The 18,074-nt window shown below is 42.7% G+C and overlaps 1 protein-coding gene across 4 annotated transcripts in view; it reads right to left on the bottom strand.

Annotated features, from left to right (window-relative positions):
• NCAM1 (neural cell adhesion molecule 1) overlaps positions 1-17,705 on the bottom strand; it is a 310,722-nt gene extending 293,017 nt beyond the window's left edge. For 2 of the 4 annotated variants that reach the window (XM_014785159.2, XM_087433699.1), the window contains exon 1: positions 17,455-17,705. In XM_014785159.2, coding sequence (XP_014640645.1) covers positions 17,455-17,506 — 52 coding nt within the window. In that variant the 5' untranslated portion in view covers positions 17,507-17,705. The remainder of the gene's footprint in view (positions 1-17,454) is intronic. The other 2 variants (XM_014785163.2, XM_087433701.1) reach the window with 2 other exon arrangements.
• Between the last annotated feature and the right edge of the window lie 369 nt (positions 17,706-18,074).

Below are 18,074 nucleotides of genomic sequence, written 5' to 3'. Positions count from 1 at the left end.
AGTATAAATAATAAAAACATTCTTTTTAGGAGAAAGAAGGAAGGGGAATAAACTGCCTGCATGACCAGTTATCTTAATTGAGTCTGACCGGTAATTTAAATTCTGATTCCAAAACCAATTTAGCTCAAAATGACCTCAAATTGTAATCTAGGGCAGTTAACGGACTCACTTTCAATCTCTTATCTTCAAAGAATATCACACAATGTCTCCGTTTTGCCTCATTATGACAGATGGTTTTCTTTGATGAAAATTTTAAATTTTAAACACGTCATGGGTAAATTTAAGTTACATACACAAAAGGGAAAAATCTAAGCAAGGAATAAATAACTCTTAGTTATCTTTTTCTGACATTTCAAGGTTGTCTTTGGTGTCATTCTACAGGAATAAATATTACAAATGTAACCAGAAACAGTTTAGAAAGTGGTCTAGAATTTTTTACAAAGCTACTGAACATACTCATCTTGTATCGCCAATTCCTAGACCAACTACATGGAACACAGGAGTTATTCCATAAATACTGGAGTAAGTGAATGTTTCTAGTAAATGTTCCTGCTACCCAATAAGTCTGGGACACAGCCATTTGCAAATGTGTTCATGAAACTGCTCTCTGGTTCACAGCATCACTGCCAAGCCCATGTCTTTCCATCCAAGAAATGTGAGATCTCAGGCCACCCTGAAATCTTTTGAGGACTGCTTAGTTCAGAAAAGGTTCTTCAAAACTCAAAGACTGGCTCTAACTCCCTGAATTGTCAATTCCTTTGAAGTTGCTTTAACATTCATCTTCTTAGGTCTTTGCCTTTGATGCACCCCTAGAGCATTTACCTTCTCCTTTAAGAACTCTACAAGCTTCTTTCAATCTCAAAAATTCCATGTAAGATAAAAGATTTCAAATATCGGTTTTGGCTTGTAGCATTTATGAACACTGAAACAGAGCAGTCATCAGAGAGTTCTCATAGTCTGCTCCAAAATTAAAAGCCAACAATTCCTCTCACTACCACCATTCCCTCTCATAACACTAACTTCAACCCAACACACACACAGACACAACTGTAAACTGCAGGAGGGTAGGCCCACTATCTCGTCTCCCATTCTGCATTCTTCTTCACTCTAGCAAAAGACTGCATTTTTATTAAGTGGAGAGGTTAAATCAGAGGAATTTTGTTCTTGGCGACACCAGGCATTGTTGAGGGCAGAAGTACCCCATTGAAAATGGGAGGATTAAATGAAATCTTGACTACTGAATAAAGTACCCCCAAACCATTTCTCCCACTCAGCTTAGAGAAAAACAGTAGTCAGACTTATACCCAGTAAGCTGCAAAATGTTGGGTTCTCTTCAGTTGACCAGCTCAAGAGAAAATGTAGGTACTAATGAAAGGATGTAGATGTCCCTCAATCAACAGACCAGGTCTCTGCACAACCACCCTGCCCTGAAGCCCACTCACACAGAACTTCCCCACAGCTTTTCAGTGTCTCACTCCTAATCATAATAGACAGCCAAGGACCATTGGAATTTGAGAAATGAAATAAAACAAGATGAAACACAAGAGATGACACTAAATAAACAATAAAAAGGAATTCAGAGGAAAAAGAAACAATGCAGAAAGCAAGGAAAATTTTCTAAAATACTCAGCAATATAAAAGACATTGCATCAAGAAACAAGAAGAGGATGCTACCAAAGAGACATTCAGACAACAAAAAAGAGCTCTTAGAAATTAAAACTATGGAAGCAAAATAGAAAACTCACTAGAAATACTGGCAAAAAGCTGAGAAAACCTCCCAGAAAGTAAGGGGTAGGGGTTGAGAGGACAAAGAAATGAATAATAGGAGAGAGAAGACAAGAAAAATTAGATGAGCAATCCAACTTCTGAATAAGAGCTGCAGGAAAAAAAAAAGGAGAAAGTAGAGATATGAAAATATCATATAAATAGTACAGGAACATTTCTCAGCACTAAAGAACATGAATTTCCAGACTAAAATGGCCCACTGAGAACCTACCCCAATACTAAACACGTCAAGGCACAGCATTGCAAAATTTCAGAATTTCCGAACACTGCAGACGAAGAAAAGATAGTAAAATCTTCTGGAGGAGAAACAAACATGTTTCATACAAATTATCAGGAGTTTAGAATGCACTGGATTTCACAAATGCAACACTGAAAGCTAGAAAACATGGAGAAACACCAAAATTATTAGGGAAAACGATTTCCAATCTAAAGAAATATATACATATTTTTTTCTCTATATATAAATATATATGTTTTGCTGTTGTTGTCAGTGCCATAGAGTGGATTCCACAACTCTGTGGACAGCAGAGCAGGACGCTGCCCAGTCTTTTTGCACCATCCTTCATCTTCTAGAGCTATATCACAGTTTTCACTGCCAATTTTTTGGAAATGGATGGCGAGGTCCTTCTTCCTAGTCTGTCTTGGTCTGGAGGCTCCGCTGAAACCTGTCCACCATGGGTGACCCTGCTGGTATTTGAAATACCGGTGACATAGCTTTCAGCATCACAGCAACATGAGGTCGCCACAGTATGACAAGAGACAGTTGGGTAGTGTGGTTCTCTGACCGGAAAATGAACCTCAGGACTCAGCAGCGAGAGTGCCGAAACCTAACCACTAGACCACCAGGATAGGCTTAGAGAATTATATACCAGAAAAACAAAAACTAACTGCCACAAACCTACCAATAGTCTAGACTGAAGGAGGGTAAGGTCTAGGGTATAGGTCCCCAGAGGAAGAAAGAAAATAACCATGTTTGAACATATTGAGAGGGGATTCATAATTCAGTCTGAGAACTTGATGATGAATTAATGATAGATATATAGAAAACTAAGCAAAGGAAAACTGAAGCCATTATAAACTCCAAGAAAGCCATAAAATTATATAAAAAAGGGAATAAAGTCATAGAATTGCTCAAGGCTCAGCTGTGAATAATATTTACATGGTCATAATAATGTAAACATTAAATATTGGTTTAACCAAAGATAGAAAAATCACTATACTGTGAAGCCAAGGTAAAGGATGTAGGAGGGAGTAGGCATTGTGTAGAGAGTACTAAACCCCCCTAAGAAAAAGTCAATAAATAATACCTAAAACTGAAAAAATAAGAAAGTATAAATATGGAGATAAAAAATGTAGAAACAGCTAAATGAGTAGAAAGTGGTTGCTCCAGAGGAGTCAAAATCAAAGGTAGGAGGGGTAGAAAGGGTTAGGACAGGGGACTAATGTTTTTTGTTACAAGTCTTACAAAACTCCAGTCATGTGTCACTTAACAACGGGATTACATTCTGAGAAATGCGTGCTTAGGCAATTTCGTCGTTGCGAGAACATCAGAGTGTACTTAACACAAACCTGGATAGTATAGCCTACTACACACCTAGGCTATATGGTCCGAATCTTATGGGACCACCATCATTGACCAAAACATCGTTATGCGGCATACGACTGTATTTAACTTTTAAAATAATGCAGACACTTCATTTTGCTAAAAATAAAAATTAAATTCAAGAAGGGAAGAATGACAACCAATTAATTCCAATTGCTTGAATAGTTAGGATCTTTAATCTCAAGATATACTTACTACCACATAGCGGAGAAGAGAGAAACTGGCTGACCCATCTTCTCTTACTAGTAAATAAATAGCTGTGGACTTCACGCCAAGCTAAGAAGCTATATATAACAAAGTCACTGTAAAAATGAAGTAGGAATTCTCCTTTATCCTAAGTCCTTGGGGATTAGAATGTCCCACAAGTGAATTTTCCAGATGAGTAACACTAATTATTAATTATATTACCTCTTTCATTCCAACTTGCCATTGGTGAAGACAATGGTACCTACGTTTATGTTTGTGTTATTTTTCCAACTATATGGAAACTCCTTGAAATCATACCTCCTTCAGCACCTAGCACAGAGTTGAACACGAAAGACACATGTTCAATAAGTGAATCCATATAATTGTTGCCTGCCACTTGAATGGGCTATAGTTGGCTCTTCCAAATGAGGCTTAATTATGAACACCTATTATTTATACTGCACTGTGGTATAGACAGCCCCTTGGCATTTTGTGATATATAGGGCTTGCTTTTTAACCAAATACTAAGTGGCTAAGACTGACATGCTTTTTGTGTTCTTGAGTCTGCTTTTCATAATTTTTCCATCCATTCGAGTTACTACATCTTCTTACTATCAGTGTAGCTGTACCTAGCAGTCATGTTTCCTTGATTCTAATCTGAATCTAGGAGTCTCTATAAGTGGTAGAAGCTAGGAAATTAATTAAGAGTATATGGACTCTTTCTGAATAAAGGTTTAACGGCTTTCCTGTGTGCCAAGTACATACGATCCAGTGCACGGACTTTGGGGATATCTATTTTGGCTACCCAGAGACTTCTTTCCCTTATTTCTTCATTCTTTCCCTTAATCACATTCCAAAGAATAACGGTTGCCAGATAAATGACTTCCAGATTAATTAAGTATCACCAATATGATCTTTACCAGCAACCATTACTTAAATATACTAAATTTTATGGATCCACCATTGTGGTGAACTGAGAGGTTAATAGTAACTCTATGCAAACAAACGTGAAATCTATATAAACCAATTTGTTTTTTAAAATTCTACTTCTCTCAAAACCAAGATCTACTAGACTTTGCTTTCACAGGAGGTAAAACAGCTAAGCAATCAGCCATGGTATTTCTAACTCAGTTGCAACTCTTGGTGATCCTGAACTCTCAGAGAATGAAAAATAAATGGAAAAAAATGTGATCCTAATTATAGTCAATACTTAGATCCAACACTAATTGTACGCCCCGTCACTGTGAACTTTAACAGAAAGAAGGGAAATGGGAAAAAATTACTGAGCTTACTATGTGCCAGACAGTTGTATAAATTACCTCATTTCATCTTCACAATAACCCTTGTAGGTGGGTATTAATATTCTTGTCTTACAGATAAATAAACTGAGTGTGGGAGAGATTAAATAACTGGCTCAAGGTCATGGAAAGCAGGAGAGCCATCGTTCAAAATGCAAGTTTGATGTTAAAGGCCCACCGGGCGCCCCCTACAGTATGCACTGCCTCTACAACACCAAAAAGAGACAGTACTAAATTAAGAAAGGAAGATAATTTATCATTATAACTCAAATCAAAGAGGTTGTATTGGATTTACATCTTCTCATGCCCATGACAGCAGATCTTCAAAGTTTCTATGATGTACCCTGAATCCAATTCTCCTATAGGCTGGTGATTGGCAGCATCCCACATAGATGGAATGGACACTCCTAGATGAAATGTGAATAAAAGAACATTAGAAAAGTAGTCAGCCACAATCATTTCCACTCCATTGATGATCTGATACAACAATGCATCCAATTTCTGACAAACAGAACAAACTTCAAAAGATTTTGCATGAAAAGTAATGACTAATGGGTATGGAGTTTCTTTTGGAATAATAAAAATGTTCTGAAACTAAAAAAAAAGATTTTGCTACACACACAAAGATTTTTAAAAGGTAGATAAATAAAGGTATGACTATCACGGGCAATGATGCAAGGAGACAAAGCAGTCAAAAAATTATCACCTCACATGATAAACGAAATCACTGGGGAAAACCCTCTAACGTTCTTCATTTCGTCTCACATGAACCTGTCCTGCTGTCCATTGCAAGGTTTGTTCCTCACCTTTCTCCTCTCTCCTGGCTCCTTTCCCTTGGTGTGCAGTTATATAAGCCCAGATGGCCCTCAGTTTGAAGCCATCCCCAACCTAACACCCCTTCCTTCCTTCTCGGTCAAGTATCCTGGATATCAGCTCTTCCTCAGTCTCTGACTCCAAGAACTTGAATTTTTTCACTATCCAACTGAAATTACTCTGAGATCCCCACTCTCCTCTAAAACAAATTCAGTTTCTCCTTGAGATCCATCTTCCTTTAACTCTTAACCACGGTAAGTACTTCTGTCCTCTTTTTTTATGGCACTAGTTGCTTTACAATCTGAATACAAAGCAATATATGCTCATTGGAGAAAACTCAGAAGTAAAAACAAATCTATCTTCTTCCAGTCTAAAGAAGTGACAGAGATTTTTTTTAATGAAATTGGGATTATACTTACATATACCATTTGTTTCAAACTTTTTTCACTTAACATTATTCTTCTTCTCTAACCTAAGCATTCACATACTAGTCTCTGCTTTCCTCCTTTTGTTCAATATCACTTTCTGAATTACCGACTAGATACCATTCTGGATGCTACATAAATACTACGACATAAATACTTCTGGGTGTGATAAGACTCCACAATGTACTGATTGTAATTCATGGTTTTTGCTCTCCACCGAAAGAAGATAAAAATATACACTACTACGACTTCTCAGGCTTCTTGGTCTCCTTAGCTGGGCTCCCTCCAGCTTCCTCCCAACCATGCAACAAGTAACCTACCCTCATCCACCCCAAATCCTTCCTTTAAAACCTCCCTCAACTCTCACTTACATTGAGAAGACTTCTCCAGTCTCCCCTGGTGCCCGGGTCATCTTGATCTTCCCTCTAAAATCTTGGCCACATATTTGGCTTTAAATGCTACCTGGAATTCCCAGTTATCTTCATTCTCCACTAGACAGGAAGTCTCTTAACGTCAAGATATTGTACTTTAGAGTTTTGGGGTTTTGTTTTATACCTGCAGCTAACAGATTGCGTAGATGCTCAATAAATATTTTTGCTGTCATTGCTTCTCCCTCTCCCCAGAAATCCATTAAATCTCTAACCTGTAACTCCTCTGCACTACAGATTGTTTTATCCTCTCTCTATCCCATGTTCCTCCACTTATGACGTTAGCTTTCTAACTATTTTGAACTAAGCAATAATAAGACATATGTTTTCCACCACAACCGGGTCAACACAAGTTTCACAAAACAATATTTACCCTCCCTACATAGGATATACTCTCTTTTCTATTCTATTCCATTCCTTCTTTCCTCCTTTTTTTCCTTCTTCCTCCTTTTTTAATGCTAGTAGAAGCCAACTAAATAGATTTCAGCATCCACAGTTGAAAAATACTGACCTACAAGTTAAGATACTAGGATGCCCAAATTTTTCCTAAAACCTAGTGTGAACCGAGGTTCTCTCTTTCATCCAAGGTACTTCTTTTCTCAAATCCCCCCTCATATTGACAGTACCATGATTATTTCATTCCCTCGGGTTTGTAACTTAAAAAATTTTTCTCTCTCTCAGTTGTCTACCATTTTGGTCCTATCATCTACCCCCGCTGGTGTACTTGTCATCTCTAACATCTCAGCTGTGTGCCCTTTTTATACTTATCCAAAACCATAACAAGTGTATCTTTCTAAGATTATCTGCTTTATAAAATATATCACAGTTGGATTTCTTTAACAAGCCCCTCTGGTACATCAAATTTGATTTTTATAAGACTTTTCAGCTACATGCCCATTAATAAAAGGCACAGCTGTAAAGTATTTTGCTTTGCAATGCATTTCACATATATTATTTTATGTGATTCTCACAATCAAATGAGAAAATTACAGTTCAAGACGTTAAGTAGCTTCTATAAATTCACTTGGTTAGTTGGTAGCAGAGCCAAATCCTGAACCCAAATCTTTTAAATCTAAACCCGACAGGACCTTTTCCCCACATAGAAGTCTTCCTATCACACAAAGCAGGAGACTTTCATTGGACTTCACTAGGCCTCCATACCAGCTTTAACTGGCTCCCCATCTTCCAGCCTCTGGGTTCTCCATCATCTAGCTGATTTTTCAAAATGTAGCAAGAATCCTTTTACTAACCCACTATTATGTCCAGCCACTACAGTGGCTGCTACATAAAACCAAACTCCCTTTAAGTACTGCAATGATCTCTACCAATTTGCTCCTCCTTATCTCTGCTAATTCATAGCTGGCATCAAACATGGAGCCTGGAACAGCAGATGTTCAGTTACTCTTGCTGACTAGATTCTTAAATATTTTTAAAAATGATTTCTTTAACATCTCCAGCAGCACCCCCTCCTTTGTCTAGCATCTAAGTTTTTGATAAGACCTGCCCCAATACCCAGTCTGCTTTCACTGCTCTTTAATACCAATTCTCTAGCCAGACTCATCTCCCGCAGAGAAATAGGTCCTCCTCTCTCTGGTTATCCTTATGTCTGTGGACGCCCCAGATCAAGTACTAGCTCTTCCACACCCTTTTCCAGACATTAAAACCAATCAAGATGAGTTTCGCCCTTCTAAACAAGTCTCACAATTAATATCTGCCTCCGTCTTTCAGGCACTGATTCATATAGCACCTTTCATGATTTCCTGACTGTCTGGACTAAGGAAGCGTTTTCTCCCCAACCATATGAAAGCCTCTGCAGGACCAGTATAGTATTCTTTTTGTGTGTGTGTGTGTGAGGAAGATCAGCCCTGAGCTAACATCCATGCCAATCCTCCTCTTTTTGCTGAGGAAGACTGGCCCTGGGCTGACATCTGTGCCTATCTTCCTCCACTTTATATGCGTCGCCGCCACAGCATGGCCCGACAAGTGGTGCATCCGTGCGCGCCCGGGATTCGAACCTGGGCCACCAGCAGCAGAGTGCGTGCACTTAACCACTACGCCACAGGGCCCGCCCCCAGTATAGTATTCTTAAATTTGTTTTGTTTTCCCCTTCAGCTTCCAGCACAGAATTTTGCACATCACATTCATAGTATACGTGTTTAATAAACATTTCAAATAAAATCTCCATTCAAGATGAACTTTTTAAAAGCATATATTGAGTGCGTATTACCTGTTTTACATGTGATTTTTTTTTTTGGTGAGGCAGATGAGCCCTGAGCTAACATCTGTGGCTAATCCTCCTCTTTTTGCTGAGGAAGATTGGCCCTGGGCTAATTTCAGTGCCCATCTTCCTCTACTCTATACGTGGGACACCGCCCACAGCATGGCTTGATAAGCGGTGAGTAGGTCCACGCCCGGGATCCGAACCTGCAAACCCTGGCCCGCCGAAGCAGAGCACACAAACTTAACCACTACGCCACTGGGCCAGCCCCTTACATATGTCATTTTATTTAAGCTCATCAAAACCCATAAGGGACATGTCATTACCCCCATTTTACAGACCGGGGAGCAGGCCCAGAAGTGCAGCAACTTGCAGAATGTCAGTGACGGTTAGCGGACTCAACCTCCACCTGCCAGACTCCAGAGCTCTTGATATTGTCACTCCTCCCTCACTCTGCTCAGACTCAGTCAGGCCAGAAGCCAAGCAAAGTCACAGCATGTATTCTGACGCTATATGTATTCAATTATCCTAACCTTAGAAAAGGATGAAATGCAGCCAACTAATGTGCATTATGGTCCCAACTTCACCTGTGTAAGTCACTTAACATTTCTCAGCCTCAGTTTCTATTTCAAGACCTAACACAATCTGGCCTTATAAACTTTTTTGTCCCCTAATCTCTAGTCACTTCTCCCCAAATACCCCCACGCTGTTCTCCAACACGACTGTATATATTCACGTTTCAGTATGTTAGCTCTGCCTGAATCACCTCTTCGTCCTCTCCCTCCAGTGAAGCAAACTCATGCCTCACGCCCAGCTCAAGGGAGTCCCAAGCAGAGTTAATTGCTTCCTTCCTTGTGCTCCAATGGCATTCAATTCTTGTCTCTATTTATAAGTATAGTGTGTCTCTCTCCCACACTAGATGGTTAACTCTAGAGGCAGAGACATATCTCACTCAACTGTATAACTGAAATCCAGCACAATTTCTGAAGCTATTCGATCTTCTCAAAATTTCAGGAAGGTCTGCTGATTAAAGGAATTCAGGAATGTTTGTTGTGATTCAATGTTTGGTGAATTAACTAGTCGATTAACCATGCCTTAAAGTGAGTATATCATCTGTCCTTCCTATTTCTGAGTTTTTTTTTTTATATATATATATTTTTTAACGTTTTATTTATTTTTTTCCCCCCAAAGCCCCAGTAGATAGTTGTATGTCATAGTTGCACATCCTTCTAGTTGCTGTATGTGGGACGCAGCCTCAGCGTGGCCAGAGAAGCGGTGTGTCGGTGCTCACCCGGGATCCGAACCCGGGCCACCAGCAGTGGAGCGCGCGCACCCAACCTCTAAGCCATGGGGCCGGCCCCCGAGTTTTTTAATGTTACCCCCTCACCTGCCGTCCACCCCAGTCAAAGGTGGATTTCCCCCAGATAATCTCTCATAGTACCCTGTTCCTTTCCTTAGTTTTTTTCAGAAAAGGTAATTATAAATATATGTGTGTTACTTGTTTAATGTCTATATTCCTCCGCATTATTAGACTGGAAATTTCATGAAAACAGGGACTATGTATGTTTAGTTTACCACTGTATTCCCAGCGCCCAGCACCAAGCAAATACTCAACAAATATTTACTGAATAACCGATGTGAAGATTAAATGACATAATGCATATCAAAATCTCTGTGAATTGACTAGTGATGATTAAGATATAATGTTGGAATTATATATCCAGTTTATCTCCTCTTAGATAGCTGAAACAAAATCTTCAGTCTCTTCTCCAATATCATATGCCTTTAGTTGGCAAAACTACTTCCTGTCCTGCCATTAGGGCACTTATTTCTGACTCATTTGAATAATAATAGCAATTACTTTATTTTATTCCAGTAAATAATTTACAAAAATATCAGCAGTGAGAAATATTAAATCACCTCGGATCTCACTTGATTTCTTGTAAAATAAAGGTCAAATAGCTTCTTTTCAAAAATAACTTTGATTTTGGTACATGATCCTAATCTTTTTTTGTGTGTGTGAGGAAGATCAGCCCTGAGCCAACATCTGCCAATCCTCCTCTTTTTCTTTTTTTTTTTTTCACTGAGGAAGACAGGCCCTGGGCTAACATCCATGCCCATCTTCCTCTACTTTATATGAGACACTGCCGCAGCATGGCTTGCCAAGCGGTGCGTCGATGCGCGCCCGGGATCCGAACCAGCGAACCCCGGGCCGCCACAGCAGAGCTCACGCACTTAACCGCTTGCGCACCAGGCCAGCCCCCATGATCCTAATCTTCAAAGCACTACATGAACAACCTTTATGAGGTACACGTTTAACAAACTGGAACAATTAGCCTATATCCTCAAGCAAGTGGACCCAAGCAGACCAAAACACAGTTGCTAAGGCAGGGTCTGAGGTTTGCAGGACCCCTCCACTGCACGACTCCTTCCCAGGCTCTGGAGGATGGGGACCTGACAGTGTGTTCTAATGGTCCTATGTTTTCTAAATTTCACAAAAGCAAGAGAGTTCTGTATTTCCCTTAAAGAGGTCCCTCAAAATTGTATACCCTTCAGGCCCCACGAAACCTAGATCTACCCCTGTGCTAATGGCTTTCACCCTCAGACTGGGACCACTTCTCTCTCTAAAGTCTTCATAACCAACATGACAGTGCAGGCATATTTAACAACAGTCTTTTTTTAAGTCTTAGTTCTAATCACTGAAGAAGTCATGCTCTCATAACATCCTATTTTAAGTCCTTCCAAAAAGAGAGCACTATGTCTGAGTAATTATTTTTTTCTAGATCATATCTACCCCTTTTTCTCATTAATAAACACAGCTTATTGCAAGCATTAAAATCCTGTGATCTCTAAAATATTCACAATAACTCTAACAAGTAGATATTACTAATTGTCCCAGTTCACAGAAGAGGAAACTGATACTTAGAGAAGTTAAATGACTTCCCCAAGATCAGACGGCAAACAAAGGATATATAGGGCTGGCATTTCAACCTAGGGTTGTCTGCCACTATTCATCTCTAAGCTATACTACTCCAGAGTTCCTTGACAGCTCAAATTATGTCATCTCAGTCCTTTGTAATTCCCCACAGAGCTGATGACAAAAAGCTGGCACTCAATAAACATATTTGATCAACTATTTAAGAGAATACCTAACGTTAACACAATCTCAAACAGTGTGACATTACCACGAATATTCCCAAATGATGAGGTAATCAGATACCAAAGAGGCTTTTCACATGTTATCTCAGGAATGACACAGAATGGAAAACAGGGGCAGATGTTGCCAGTGTTTGCAGCTACAAATCAAGAAGTCCTCAGCGAGAATATATAGTAGAATACAGGTTATAGCAAAGACTTCCATATAAGATCAGTGATGTAATCTTTGAAGTGAAAGGAAAGTATATTTACACATATCTGGGAGAAAAACAATGCAATAGGTTTATGAAAACCTTTTTTTTTTCAAAAACACGCATATACAAGATAGACCAAATGGCTTATCCTTTTAGTGGGGTCCTCTTTGAGTCTCTGCTTGCTTGGAAGCTAAATTAATACTGCAGGAAGGGGGAAGTGTGTCGTCTTAACTGCAAACAGTGAACTCAGCGGCTGCATGCAGACATGGCCTAAAAGCATTTTAAATGTAATATATTGAAACTGCCTGAAAGACTGCCATTTGGCACCCAGACCAACATCAAAAGGCAATGCTCCTAATGAGCATCTTCAGCTGAGGGACAGCATTTCAACACCATGAAATGAAAGGGCATAATGGCACCACTGGCAACGCCAAATAATTTACATCCCTTTACATCAGCAAAGCATTTTAAGGTTTGGCACCACGAGTTAATAACAAAAAGGGCTAGAGGTGACACGCCTGTGACCTTCAGATTAACTTCTGAATTTTAGTGTCCTACAGTAGTAAGTGCATGCACCTGTATTATTGGTAATAGTTTCACTACATTGTTTTTTCATACGAAAAACTCTGGACCTAATGATTAGGATTCAGACAGGTCCTTGGGCATTTCTCTCTTCCTAAGAGACCATCTCTTACAATATTGCTCAGGGACTTGCTGAGAATTTTAAGAGATGTATAAAATTCTCTTCTGAACCTTACTCATATTTCTTCATTTTAACTAGAGGAATCTTAACCTTACTTTTTTATTCAAAGTCAAATAGCCATTTTTATTATATAGCCAGTTGATTCATGCTTTCAAATTTGTTTAATTTGTAACCCATTTTTAAGACTAGTAAAATGCTATCCGTAATTTTCTGCCATTTCTTTTAAAGTTCCAGACGTTTCCTAGCCTATGTATTTGTTAGATCACTAACAATGATGGAATTTACATTAGAATATTTGTATTGACACCATAAAACATTTGTGTGCTCAAAAACTCAAGACTTAAGTTGTACAGGAGAGCCTTTTTAAAATGCCTTTGTCTCCTCCCAGGCTGACTGTTCCCAGAAGACAGACTGGGGCAGGTGCGGTCCCCTCTCCCCTCCCTGCCAATTGGTTCTGCTCTCCATCACCACAAACCCAAGATTGGCAGGGAAAGTTCAAACTGTCCTTTAGCAACAGGTAGTCAATCACTTATTTTACACTAAGACAGGGAGGACTGTGTAAAATATCTTTGGAGGTCTGCCAGTAGCTTTGAAGTCACTTTCAGTCTGGAAAGCGGCCACAGTTCTTGCACACCGAAGATGTAAATATGGGAAATTCATCAAACTAATATTCAATAGAGGATTGTTGCTTTAAAAAATTAAGTGGTTGGATCAGAATGTCCCAAGTCCATATTTCAAGCAGTATGAAGTTTACAGGATGCTGCCTATTATTTAAGAAACGGAGTTCCGCAGGGAAAAAAAAAACCAGTCATGTTTAAAGATTAGTTTTTGAATGACAAAATGGTGCTATTTATTTTTAAAGGCAATTAAGACATTGTTCTCTGTGACAGAAAAATACAGATACAGATTACTTACTTTAAATTACGTATTACCTTTCAGAGGAAGTCAATTAACGATAAATATATTGTAAAGAGAAGCACTATGCAAAACTCTTAGAATTGGGGGGTTCCATGTGACTAATTTCTCCCTCTTATTGCTACCTTGAGTAAGCACCCAAAGCCCCTGGGAATAGCACACCCACACCATAATTTTTTGAGTTATTTTTGTTTCGGGGGGTTTTTTGGGCAAACAATTACTACCTTAATTCTTGAACTATCAAGCTCAAGAGACAGTCACCAGTTAAATCAACAAATCCTTAATTTAATCAATTAGCATAAAGACCTGGATGAACCTCCTTTATTGAACAAGGAAATGTCCTGCTATTTTCTGCTATTCTAGTATTATTAAAAAAAAAAAAATAGATCCCGGGTAAAGGTATCTGGAAAGAAGTCAACGAATTCAATCTGTTGAGGGAAGAAGGGGACAGTTTCTTGAAAAATTGACTTAAAAAAACAATGTCAGTTTTAGCTCGACTGGTAAATCTTTAGAACCTTTGTAGCAGGAATAGTAGCTCAAAAACAAATGACAGGCCACACTTCTACAATGTCTGCATTATATTCTCTTTTTGTTTAACTCTGTTGAATTTTAAACAAATTCTGTTACTGTCAATATTTTAAAATATGCTAATATTTGTTGAAAGGAAATTAAATTTTTGGTTTTTGGATAAAGTTGTGAAAGGTATTCCACATTCTTAAACATGGCTTTATTACATTCTGTTAAATTTTATTCAGAAAGACATATTTCTGATCTTAAAATGAAAATCAGTGAAAAAATATAGCTCACAGTAATTGAACTCACAGCAAACTCGGCTGAAACACTCCTGAATTCATCTAGTGAGGAATGTTACATACACTCTATATACGTGCTAGCTAGCGAAGATAAGGTAGCACCAGTGCTCTTTGTTCTTAATCTGGCGCTATCCTGTTAGAAAACCAGTCCTATCCATTCCTTGACTCTTGCAAGTTAAATTGGCAGAGGATTGTAAAATTATTAAAGGTATGACTTAACCATTCGATCAAATCGTTTTTCCACAAAACATCCAAAATTGCTGTTAGAATAGACTCAAATTTGCTACGTAATTCCACCACCCTTCACTTTATTCCTAAAGAGCAAAAGACACTAAACTAAAAGAGGGGCAGCAGACCTGATTCGTCTGGCATAAGGCTAACACACTTTACATCTAAATTTTCATATGCACCAAGTGGAGCAGAGACTGAACTACCAATTGTCCCTGGAGATGATACAACATTTGTGGCCAAAAATATGTGTGTGTTATTGTTTTTATTTTTGTCCTGATCCTTTGACTTGAAATCTTCAAATTTTTAAAACTATGGTAGAAACAATACTTTAATGGAAAATTATTTCTCTTTGAAAAACCGCTCAACTTCTTTCTTTTGTTAAGCAATGCAATCTTTTATGTTTCATGCTCTGCCTTCTTCCCATCCTCACAGTACTAGGGCCAGAAATGAGGACGCATTCCTTACAGGGAACATTGGTCAGAATACCACCTTTGACTGGACAGCTGCAAACGTCTCAACCTGGGATTCCCTGGGCGTGTACCGCATACAACTCCCCGGGGATCCAAACACTGAGGGTTACACTCATCACGATGACGGAAAGGACTGCGGGGCAATCCCCCAAAGGCCCACCAAAGATCAGGTCTCCACTGTCACGCCCCCACCTAGAGGGGAGGAAGTCCCAGAAACACAAACCCCTGAGCCGGGAGGTCGTGCCGCGGAGACCTGGGGCACGATGGAAAAAGGCAAGCCCCGGGCGGCCCCCTGCCAGGTGGCGGCGGGGACCCAGCGACGCGCGGATCGGCGTTGTCCTTCTGCCGGCCCCCCACCCCCCGCCGACGAGGCCCCGCCCCCGCATCGCCCCGCCCCCAGCTTCGCCCACATCCCACTGCCGGCCGGTCGGCGCACGCGCGTCGGAGCGCCCTGCCACGGCGCTCTCCAAAGCGACGCGCTCAGGTCGGGACTACGCGGCGGGAGTGTGTGTGCTGAAGCCGGCGGGAGGATGCTCCAAGTCAGCGTGAAAGGGGTGCGAGTGGGCGGGCACCTGCCAGTGACCACCTGGATTCCATTTTATTTCCTCGGAAACTGCGGGGCAGGCAGGGCACCGGCCGCAGGGCGGGGTTCCTCCCGGCGGGGGATGAGCGAGACCGTTAGGCTGGAACACCGGGAGACGGTCCTGGCAGCTCCGGGCCGCCACCCGCGCAGCAATAAAAGCCTCTCGCGGCTTCCCGCCCAGCCAGCCTCGCTCTGATTGGTCGCCAAGGGAGGGACCCGAGTTGGCTGGAGGCGGCGGCCGAGCGCTGCTCTCGTGCCGCCCGGGGAGGGGGCGCGCTGGGTGCTCCCCGACCGCCCTGCGCGCACCCCCACCCAGGCTCGGCCGTCTAGAGCAGCTCCAGCGGCACCTGGCAGCGGCGACCACGACTCAGCCCCCTCCGCCGGGTTTCCTCGGGCGCTCCCCAGCACACGCCCCTCGCCCAGAATGTCCGCCCACCCCACCCAGCTCTCGGCGGCCCCTGCTCCTTTTCTTATCCCTTCCCGTCCAAAGCACAAATCCTGGGGTGGGGTGGGGTGGGGCTGGGTGGCGGGAGCAGCTGGAGGGGAGGGTGGGCACGCACAGAAGAATCTTCCAGGGAGGCCGGGATGGAAATACTACTCAAAATGAAATGAACCTCCCTCCCGGCCGCCGAGGTTCTCTGGGCGGCGGCACAGCCCCCGCCACCCATGGCAGCATCAGTCTTCCTCCCAGCTCCCTATTGTTCGCACTTTGCAAGGATAAGGAACCTCGTCCAAAGAAAGGAGACTGGGGCGAGGTGCTTCGGGCGGCTACCTGCCATTCTTCTCGCGCACCGTGCAACACGGGGCTCGAGGTGCGTGTGAAGGCACACGCGCGCGCACACACACATCGGGCATCCCGGATCACGCCCTCCTCGCCCTCCGCCCCTCCTCACTTCCTCCTGTCAAAACGCGGCGCTCGACCCTCCCATCCCTCGGTGCTCCGGACCGAGAGCCGGCTTTGCAACTAACCGGCAATTTGGCAAATGAAAAACTAACGTCATATCGATGGGGGTGCAACAACGGTCACACAGCCCTGAGACTCTGCCCATTTCGCCCCATTTTGCAAACCGCTATTCGGCCCGGGGCGGGGCGGGGGGTCGGGGGGTGGGGGCGCGAACGCGGCGAGCCCCACTTTATTAGACCTGGGGAAATAACGATCGGAGGCGTCTTCCCCGGCCTTATTGTTCACTCTTCCCGGAGCCCGAGCTGACAAGCCCCTTCCCGGCGGAATCCGAGCCTGTGCGGTGGCACCACCGAGCAGCCGCATCCCCCGCCCCGCCGCCCGCCTTCGGGGAAGGAGCGCTGCCCATCACCGGCGCGGCCGCAGCGTTCCTGAGAGCGGGCGGCTCCGCTCCCAGCGCCGCGGACACACAAAGTGGGAAGGGCGGACACGCTGGAGGGGCGCCCGCCGCTCGCTGCGCGGGGAGGCAGCCCCTGTCCAGCGCAGCCCAGGAGGGCGCGGGGCTCGACTGGGCAGCAAGGGCGACGCGCTCATTCCTCAGCTTAATGGAAATGACCACCCTTAGCATTCCATGTAAAACCATCCGAAATAACAGTGTTCCTCGGGGGAAGAGCCAGGGGAGGGAGACAATGAGTAAACCAGATTGAGAATAATAATAATTTAAAAAATGTACCTGCAGTTCCCAGGAAAAACAAAGTCCAGATGAGATCCTTAGTTTGCAGCATTGTAATCTGCTGGCTGGGAGGGATGTTCTTGCCGCCGTAAATTCTGTGCCGCCCCCCCCTTGCAGCGAGTGTGGATGGCGGCAGAGCAACAGACCTAGGGGCAGACAATTGCCAGGCTGAGTATGATTATTTTTGCAGAATTGTTTCCTGCCAGCGGCTGCCGAGCTGCGTTCACGCGCTGATCAGAGAATGAGTGACAGTCCCAGCCTCAGCACACTCGCAACTCGGAGATCCTTGCGCTGGCCCGGGTTCGCTTTGATGGAACTGGGGATGGGAGCGGGGGGCGGGGGGCGGGGGTGAAAACCTCACTGTGTCCTTCCACCACGCCGGCCACAAATAGTGCCGAACATCAAGGAGGTAAGAGAGACAGGGGAGGCAGATGCGGCCGCCTGCAAAACGCGGCCTGGAACTGCCGGAGGAGTCGGGCTCCTTCATACGCTGTCTTCCAGGCAGAGCTGGGATTTCTTCTTTTCACACTTCTCCGCCACGCCTCCGCGGTCCTTCTTGCCATTCAGCCTTCCTTAATCAGAAGGCTGGATATTTTAATAACTAATAAATAATAAAAACA

Source organism: Ceratotherium simum, chromosome 7 (assembly GCF_057802395.1).
Source record: "Ceratotherium simum simum isolate JZ-2026a chromosome 7, ASM5780239v1, whole genome shotgun sequence".
NCBI classification, from domain to species: domain Eukaryota; kingdom Metazoa; phylum Chordata; class Mammalia; order Perissodactyla; family Rhinocerotidae; genus Ceratotherium; species Ceratotherium simum.
This window is presented reverse-complemented; position numbering and strand designations above follow the sequence as displayed.